Genomic DNA, 9,788 nt, shown 5'->3' on the forward strand with positions numbered 1-9,788 from the left:
AATTGCTCGTAGCAATGCTGAGCCGAACGGAGCTCGGAGCTGAGAATGCCCGAAACAGTGTTGGCCGAAAGTTAATGCGAATTGAAAATGTAGGCGATTAACCATTATAAATTGAACCTTAAACCGTAATCGTCCGTTACGGTTTAAGGTTCAATTTATAATGGTTAATGGCCAACATTTTCAATTCGCATTAACTTTCGGCCAACACTGGCCCGAAAGGATCGGTGTCGCCCCACTGGTGAAGCTTTTTAAACATTTGTGACGTTTTCATAAAGGGGCCCACAGATTACCAGTTCGCCGGACGATATCAGCCGTCAGTTAATCGTAAAAGGTGACAGTTCCGAACAACTGACAACCTGATATCGTCCAGCGAACTGGTAATCTGTGGGCCCCTTAAGGTAACTTACTGTGGGTCACTAATGAAGCATTACTGTGATAAGGGTATCATTCGAAATCGCTCTTATCTACAACCGACACGATAGTGTATCTTTTGACCGATAATGTCACATTTATTAATTTGTGTAAATCCAAAGGGGAATGTTTTGAAAGACGATTTGCTGAAAGAAAAATAACTATTTTTATTGTCAATGTATTTTGAGTCACCCCGAATTCCCAGTAGGCCTTTGTGCCGATGAAAGTCGCAACCAGAAATTTGGCTCTAGTATCCGTAATGATTGTAGAAAAAAAATGGTCGAGCTAGAACGGTCCGGGTCCGGGCCGACGGGTCCGATACTTCGTTTTCTATAGAAAGCATTACAAAGTCAAAGTCAGTCTAAGCTAAGCAATGATCACTCATCATTGAAAACGAAGTGTAGGAAGCCTCGGCCTGGGCACGGCCCGGTCTAGCGTGAGTCATCCTTTAGGCTGTGAGAATGAGCGCCCGGGAGACAGCGAGTTGTGCAGCATAGTAACATAGGTAGAGTTAGACCAAAAAAGACTGCAGATATTTTGACAACACACCCAATGCAGGTGTTATTGTAAACGTCAAACTTCTATTAAATTATGACGTATATAGGTAAAGGTGACAGTCCATTTCCAACGACAGCAGCACTACTATTCATTTTACTATGGAAATTGACAGTAACACAGACGCGTTCGTACTAGTAGTGCAGCTGCGGTCAGTAATGGAATGTTACCCTAAATAACACTTGCACTGCTGCGTGTGCTGTCAAAATCTATGCAAACTTTTCTTGTTCTGACTCTGAAACCACCAAACTGTAGTCTAGAAGAAGAAGAAGAAACATATTTATTGTATATCTTTTTTGTTACAAATTATGTCCGCTTAGCGGTTGTGGGTAAAATTACATATGTCTTAAAGATCTGTAGTCTAAAATCACAAAACTATGGTCCAAAACTAATTTGAATACGTATCTTCCTTTATCTAAGCGTATGAGTAACTATTATTCTGGAGTTTTAAGACAAAATATTTTCATAAACGGAAGGAAAAACTCAGACAAAACCGAAATAGGGTAATTCTTAATAACTGGCCACCCTAAACGAAAAATGAACTCTGTTCATCTATAAACAGAATTCATTTTAGTATAAGGTGGGTATAGTTATTGAAGGCTGGCCTGTTATTGAAACCTTATACTAAAATGAATTCTGTTTTTAGGTGAATACAATTCATTTTTAGTTTAGGGTGGCCAGTTATTGGCCGGTGGCCAGTTACTGGTGAATTACCCTAGCATATTAATAATATTTAATTACGTATTGAATCTTTGGTTTGAACTTTAGTAGGGTGGTTTGACGATCAGTAAAAATCAGTAGCGGGTAAATAATATATTATCAAACATTGATGTAAGTAGTACCTATTTTGGAAAATTATTCGTAATTTCACGAACATGATTTTTATAACATTAAAACTTTCGCGTTTTGAACACTTAATAAATCATATTTATAAGTCTATCGCGAATTTATATTTTTAACTTTATTTCCTTGTTTTTGAAGTTAAAGCCAATCTATCTTCGGATGAGTGCGTGGTTGTTGTGAGTTGTGAGTGTTGCGTGTCGGACTATTGACAATAATTAACATATGTGCAGTGGGTGGTTTGAAATTGTGATGTCTACCCCAAACTTTTTCATAGACCTTCGTCGGGTACTTACCTACTTTACTCACACAAATCTCTGTTTTGACATTTTGCTGGGACATCAGTTAGCCGCGACCACGACCAGAGAAACCTGTGTCGAAACGTCGGAAATAAAGGTAAGTAACAAATAAATTCGCGATAGACCCGGTTTTAATATGATTAATATGATATTTTTTGTACAAGTAGGTAGTAGATTTTGATGACGTTTCTCATCATGGCAAAGATGAAAGAATTTACGAAATAACAGGAAATTCCAAAAAAATGCGTTGAAAAAAAGATATTTATTCTTTAAGTAGGTACTTGATATAAAATTGGGTCATTAATTTTACATATTTATTAAAAAGCAAATGATAAATACGAAAATCCAGATACCCACCTGAACTAGATAAGTGAAAGAAGGCGACTTTCACGAAGCAGGCAAAGTGAAAATCATATTTGCTATAGTTCGTTTTTTTTAGCATTAGAAAGAAGGTAAGCGATCTTGACATGTCTTTTTATTAAAAATCACCATTGAAAAATAAGTCACAGCAAATATGTTAGAATTATGAATCATATACGATCTTTTACATTTTTGCTTTCATAAGTTAATATAAACTAATTTTTTTAAGCGTTTTTCAATATTTTTTTAAAAAAGACACGTCAAGTTGGTTTACCTTCTATCTAATGCTAAAAAAAACGAACTATAGCACCTAGACTTTATAATATAGGATTTCTGGCTCTTGCACAGATACCGATAGGCTCGAAAATATTGCTAAAAATTCTCATTAGGAAACTCTATACTCGAACGTGATCGACATTCACACGATTATTTTTGTAAAACGTAGTTGTGAAAGCAGTGATGTAAGAATTTTCGTATTATCGTGAGTATCCTGACCCATTTCCACATTTTCAACACAACTTTTACTATAAAAGCGGAGGTAAAATTATGTTTCATCATAGACATTTCTTTTGTCGATAGCAGTTCAAGATGTCTCGCTTTTTTGTTCTCGCTTTGTGTGCGCAGGCACTTCTGATCCAGGTAAGATATAACGCTGCTTGCCCTAATTTACTACTTCATACAGTTGTGGCACCTCCTATGTGAACGTTGTCAACGTGGTGTCACAATATTCTAACAGATGGCGCTATTACCTACACCGCGCTGGCAGTAAAATAAGAAAACAAATTGAAAGAAATATTTGGACAACGTTTTTATGCCGGCTGTACACACCCGTCGGGGGCCTCTCGCTTAGAGTTTGCAATAAACCTACCCACGGACCAAGGCGAGATGAGACTATTAAAAACGAGATGAGAAGTGAGCGAGAGAGGATGGGATAGAATTCGTTCTATGCCTTTTTCTGTGGTCTCTCGACGAGTGTGTGTAGCCGATATTAGATCTAACGATTCCATTTTATAATGTCGGCTGTTCATACTCTTTGAGATTCTCTCTCCGAGAGTCACGGCACCGCTCCGATTCAATCGGAGAAGCGCAAGACGAGACGAGAAAGAGCGAGACGAGAAGGGAGCAGCATATACACACTCGTTCTCGGCCTGTCTTGGGGTCTCTGGACGAGTGTGTACAGCCCGCATCAGATTTATAACGAAATTATTTATTCCAACAGACTGTACTCAGCCAGCAATGCGGCAGCCAGATATCCTACGGCAAATCCGGAGTCACTTATGAAACTGGCAAGATTGTATCCAGTGGGTCTGGCTATTCGTCCGCGTCGTACGGAGGCTCGGGCACCGGGCAGGTCGGCGTGTCCGGCGACATCGGCGCGAGCGGCCAGACCGTCGTCGTCGGCTCCGTGCCCGTGCTCGGCTCGGTAGACTTCGGTGGCAAGGTCGCCGCGTCCGGCTCCGTGTCCATCTCCGGACAGTGTGGATGCGGATGCAAAGCTTAACAAGTGTCTTGTCCTGTAATTGAAGTTTGGACGTTAGATTGCAATTCAAGTTTGTTTCAACAGGAAATTTTTAACAGCGGCATCGGAAAGGTTTTCTCGTGAATTCGAAAGAACTGACAAATCATATTAACTGATGCATCACATATTTGCGTAAATAAATATATAAACAGCTTTACATCTTCATTAATAAATTATTTTGAAACCTGTACCTACAATCTACCGGGTGTGGCATGTAACATGAGCAAAAAATTTAACTGTAAGCTGTACTCCTCATACTGACCAACATTTGTTCAGTGACTTTTAAAAATAACTTGTGGTTTGATTTTTAATACACTTTAAAGTTTATTCTAAGACGCAATGTATTGCGAATTTTGTTACGTTTAAGGCGTGACAAGCAACGTCAATCACAATGATATGGCGCGGCGATGGCGTCCATTGAAGATAATATTTATTTTGTATGAAAAATAGGGAGTCTAAATACTTCATAATTTTTAAAGTTGTTGAACAAAAGTGTCACCGTCTGAGGAGTACAATCTATGTTTTCATTATTTACTCGTGTTACAAGGCCACAGCCGGTATGTAAAATGAGTATGCAATCCCTATCATACCTATTTGACTGAATGACTGAAGTTACAACTCTTACGATTGGAAATTAATGATATCCTATTACCTAGGTATTGCAAAACTTGATATTTTTCTGGGTAACAGCAAAAAAAAAAAACTATATTAATGTAGGTTATGGCTAATAACATTTAAGTATCATACATGAACATCAGAATTCATCATCAAATATTTATCTAACGCATATGCACAGATCTTGTTTCAATTAAATGAGGTCATGATGCCAGTTAAATGCGTCTGACGTGTATGAATGTTCTTGATACAGCTGAATTTAATCATTTTAATGGATATTAAACGGTATAATCGGCACATTTTCCTTGTTTTTGAAAATACCGGGATCCCGGTATTGCATAAAAAAATACCGGTATTGAAAAATGCCTTTAAATAGACGGAATCCCGGTATTGCGGGATCCCGGGATCCCGGTATTGGAAGCCCTAAGTTACAGACAATCAAATCAGACCCATAATAAAAAAATATATTTTGTAAGTAATCAAAAATAGTCAAAAAGGGTCTTCGTATTTAACAGCTTTACATTTTAAATATGAAAAATATACCTAGTTTTTGGTTATTTTTATTGTGTAATTTTTCTTTTTGGGTAGGTGCAATAGATATTCGGTATTCGGCCGAATGTTGCCTACTATTCGGCATTGTGGCTGAATAGGCCGAATACCGAATATTTGCCGAATATTCGTGGCATCTCTAGCCAGGACTGTCGTATTTTATTACTCCATTTTCAACTGTTGCATAATTTAAGAGTAAAACAATATAATTATGTACCTACCTATAGTGTTATTTTAACGCAACAATTCAATGAAGAAACAACATGTTGACACTAACCACCATTTAAGTAATTAGAGCATATTTGTGTGATATCGGAAACCTAATATTTTCATAACTGTGTTGGTATAAAAGAGTTTCCAAAATTTACTCTAATCATTCTTAATATTTTTCGGTAGTGTAATCTTATTGAGATATTAGTACAAGCATTATAATGTTTCATTTCGCTGTCTTAATTTTGTGCTTTCAGGCTTGCCTGATTCAGGTGAGTACATTGCTCCAAAATTTGCTAATATGATTTATATTTTAAAACTATTATACCATCACTACTATCTTGTTGTAACACTTAAATTATGTTGTGATATGGTTTTCATAAAAACTGTTGGAGCACAATTACTCAGCTATATATTTCTGTTTATAAAAGAATAGAATTAGAAAATTATAGCAAATCGACAAACGGCAAACAAATCGAAAAAGCGTATCGGCAATATGGGATGACAGAAGCTATAGTCTGTATCTTTAGGTATTTAAAAAAGAGTAAACAAAATCTACCCACAAATTACTTCTTAAGCCAGTTGAGGGTAGATGAAAATATTACATGATCAAATAATGTAGGTTAAAGTCAGGTCGTTCGGTGGCAGATCCAGGTGGTTTTGTATTTGGTTGGTTAATCAATAAATGTAATAACTACCCGAAAATTTACAAATTATTTGTTTACTTTTATTTAACTAGGTACCTAAAGATACAGAGTATAAGTACGAAAACTCACGTGACCTATTTCCATATTTAGGTTTCAATTGGCGTTTTCTATCAAATATTGTTATAAATATTGGCTAGACGTCATAACATTTTTCTACAGACTGCCTTGAGCCAATCGTGCGGATGCAACTCGTACGGCGGCACCGGCACCGGACAAGTGGGCGTGTCCGGCGACATCGACGCGTGCGGCACCACCTGCGTCGTCGGCTCCGTGCCCGTGCTCGGCTCCGTGGACTTCGGTGGATGCGTGTCCGCGTCCGGCTCCGTGTCCATCACCGGACAATGCGGTTGCGGTGAGCTATTTAGTAATACCTATTGTCAATTTAAAACATACAGAGATTTAAGAGAAACATGCGAGTTTCTTTAATTGTGTTATGTTATCATTACTTATACTCATTCAGTTGAATTGGTTCTAAACGCATAGGCAGTTTATATATAAGTCATGGAGTAACATAGTTTGTTTTACTCGAGGTAAGAGAAATAGTATGAGGATTCCCTACGGGTTACTCTTGAGTCTGTTTGTCTTACCCCGTCTGACCTAAACCTTTAGATTCTAATTTTGTCTTTTCAAAAGTTGAAAAGTTCTGTTTTACAAGTACCAGATTTTATGTCCGTCCGTGTGTTTGATCGCTTTGGCCTAGCATAATGTGGTTGTGGCTGTTAAGCCGTAAGAAATATCTTAAAAGCTGTAGCCTGTAGGTAAATCTTGTTTAATGCTCATTATCGCTCATGCCTCATATATCCTACATAAAAAATATATCAAAAGCTATAACTCTTGTATAATGGCAACTACGCTGCTCAAATTACGCTGACTCGTCGTAACCTACGCTGACATGACGTGACTCATGTGTCACGTTTTTAGCCACCGACGTGATCGCGTCTATGAGAGAGTGATGTAATCAGTTCTTGATATTTTGACGCAGCGTATTTTACTTATCCTTTATTATGTTCTAATTATAATTCTAAATTGTGAAATTTCTCGACAGACAGACTGCCAGTTTGAGCAGACATTACCTTCTCCGTCCACGTATATCCCGTCAGGCAGCGGCATAGGCGCAGTCGCAGCAGTACAGCAGGTATAACACCTTCTATTTACATTACCTCTCCTTTCTCTTTCCCACTTATACGGCCTTCATCTGCCTCAGTGGAAAGGGACTGTGGATAATGATTATTCTCAGCCTCACCTTACAATTATGAATGCTTATGCATAGATCAAAACTATTTGTTTATATTTCTATTTTCTTTTGACAGTCTGCACCCACTACGCGTATTATCAGCCAGAGTTCCAGCATCAGTAAGACTTCACCCAGTGCACCTTGTGGCTGCCAAAATGCCAGGCTCAGCCAGAGCGCACCAATCGGACAAAGCTTATTAAGCGCGCCTAGCGCAAGCATCAGCCAAAATACACCAGACTTTACTCTGAGTAACCCCAGCTTGCTGACTGCCAAAAAGCCAAGAGCCAGCCTGAGTAAGCCTAGTATAAGCTTGAACAGTGGGCCTGGATCGTACGGCGGTACCGGAACCGGACAGACGGGCGTGTCCGGCGAGATCGACGCGTGCGGCACTACCTGTGTGGAAGGCGCTGTGCCCGTGCGCGGTTCCGTGGGATTCAGCGGATGTTCACCGACTTGTGGTACTGTCACTATTAACGCACAATGCGGGTGTGAGTGTGATTGAGGTTGAGATAATAAATATGAATAATTATTGAATAGGTATTTGGTTTTAATGGTAATCATTATTTTTTCCTTTATACCTAGCCGGTAGCAGAGGCCCGATCTCACATATCTCAGCCAAATAAAAGATTGAGTTTCTGTCGTGTCGTACGAGGGAGTTAAAAGGCTGGCCCAGCAAAAAGAAGAGTGGCGATTACTCCACCGACACGAGCATAGCTCTTAAATATTGATGATGATTATGACCTAGCCGGTACACTGAAAAAAATATACCTAAGTCATATAAATGACATACACCCCAAACACCGCAACAGAAGTGCATCTGCAGTTGACATTCGAACGTCACCTTGAAGGGTAAATGATTCGGTCAAGTTATGTTCTAATGTATGGGGAATACAAACAAATTATAGCCAGTATTCAATTAATGTAGTATGATACCTTTGGGTGCTTTACACACACTAGTGTCCCATCCCCTCCACCGGACGCAACCTCCCCTTTTTAGCATGAAATATGATGTCCCGATTGACGGTTTTTTTTTTTAATTTTTGGGGAAAGTATATAGGAAAAAGGTGCGAATGAAAGCATTAATCTCATGTTCTTAACAGAAAAAATTATATTAATTTTTTTGATTCCTCGACACACTAATACATAAATGGTAACTAACTTACTGCTATATTAATTCCCATGGGGACTAACGTCTCTTAATGCATACTGACGTAATGCGTAGACATTTAAGAGCCCATCGACGTGCACACTAGCGCCACTGCTAAATAATCGTGATTATTTAAATTTATCGACAGGTATTTTAAAATGGGGGCCGCTACGTACTGTATTGTGTATTTAAGTACCTTTTGAATACATCAAACTAGTTTTTATGTTGCTGGAGTCGTTAATCTATGCGTCCAAAGTTAAAACGCTCGTTTTTGTTTTGAGTTCCTAGATCGACGAATCCAGCAACATAAAAACTTGTTTGATGTATTAAAAAGGTACTTAAATACACAATACAGTACGTACCGGTCCCCTTTTTTAAATATCTGTCGTTAAATTTAAATAATCACGATTATTTAGCAGTGGCGCTAATGTGCACGTCGATGGGCTCTTAAGTTCGCCATGTACTTGCGATGCACGGAAACGCAATAAATTGCAAATCAGTAGTGAGTGGAGCATGAAAACGCAGATTAAAAGTATTAATTTTAATAATATAATTGAATAGCTACTTACACAATGTACCATGAAATCCATAAATAGCGTGTACGGATGTACAATTAAAGCGGATAGTAGGTACTCCTATATTTTGCCAATAATAATTTAAACATTGTGACCTTTATGACATTAAAATATGTAGTGAATATGACATATATGCATGCACCTTATAGTCATAGAGAAAAAATACATAAAGTGCTCACTCCGTAGGGACTTCAGTGTTAGTACCAAAAAGACTATTATTTTCGTAGACGACATCTAGCACCGACTGAAAAGTCTATTGCTCAACAATTTTCAGCTTATATTTTAACCGGATTAACCGGAACTCTATTTCCAACGCTTTCTGCTTTTAATATTAGTTGTAAATTGTTGTTCAATACAATTTTCGTCAGTCGCGACACACGAAAATTCTGGTATCAAGTAGCGGTACTGTTAATTCCGCTACTCGATGCTAGATGTCGACTGCGAAAATAATAGTCGTTTTAGTAACAAAACTGATGTATGGAGTGAGCACTCTATTCTTACTATATTTCTCTATGCCTTTGTGGCCTATTGGTATTTAATTTAAACGACCAAGTAATTTAAATATTATCTATGTACGATATGAGTGTCTCGCAATTATTAAATAAGTTCCATTTGATCCTAAAGTAACATTTAATATTTACGTCACTAATTGTCGTCTATTTCAAGTGTGATAGAAATCGAAACTAACTGTATAGTCTTTCGATTTGTAGCTGGCCCGAACTGCTAATCCTTTGTCTATTGTTAAGTAAAACCGCACGTGCTACTTG

General features: G+C 38.1%; 1 protein-coding gene across 1 annotated transcript; it reads left to right on the forward strand.

Annotated features, from left to right (window-relative positions):
* Positions 1-5,535: 5,535 nt before the first annotated feature.
* On the forward strand, positions 5,536-7,801 carry LOC134802656 (uncharacterized). The gene is made up of 4 exons (XM_063775291.1): positions 5,536-5,630; positions 6,225-6,417; positions 7,115-7,200; positions 7,376-7,801. Exons 1-4 carry the CDS (start codon positions 5,580-5,582, stop codon positions 7,799-7,801), a joined length of 756 nt encoding a protein of 251 aa, XP_063631361.1. The 5' UTR covers positions 5,536-5,579.
* The last annotated feature ends 1,987 nt before the right edge of the window (positions 7,802-9,788 follow it).

The sequence above is a fragment of the Cydia splendana genome, chromosome 25, assembly GCF_910591565.1.
Source record: "Cydia splendana chromosome 25, ilCydSple1.2, whole genome shotgun sequence".
In the NCBI taxonomy this organism is placed as follows: domain Eukaryota; kingdom Metazoa; phylum Arthropoda; class Insecta; order Lepidoptera; family Tortricidae; genus Cydia; species Cydia splendana.

Coding starts and splice junctions, on each gene's coding strand:
- LOC134802656 (XM_063775291.1), top strand. CDS start 5,580: ATGTTTCATTTCGCTGTCTTAATTTTGTGCTTTCAGGCTTGCCTGATT. Junction 5,631..6,224: donor TTCAGGCTTGCCTGATTCAG/GTGAGTACATTG, acceptor ATTTTTCTACAG/ACTGCCTTGAGCCAATCGTG. Junction 6,418..7,114: donor CACCGGACAATGCGGTTGCG/GTGAGCTATTTA, acceptor CTCGACAGACAG/ACTGCCAGTTTGAGCAGACA.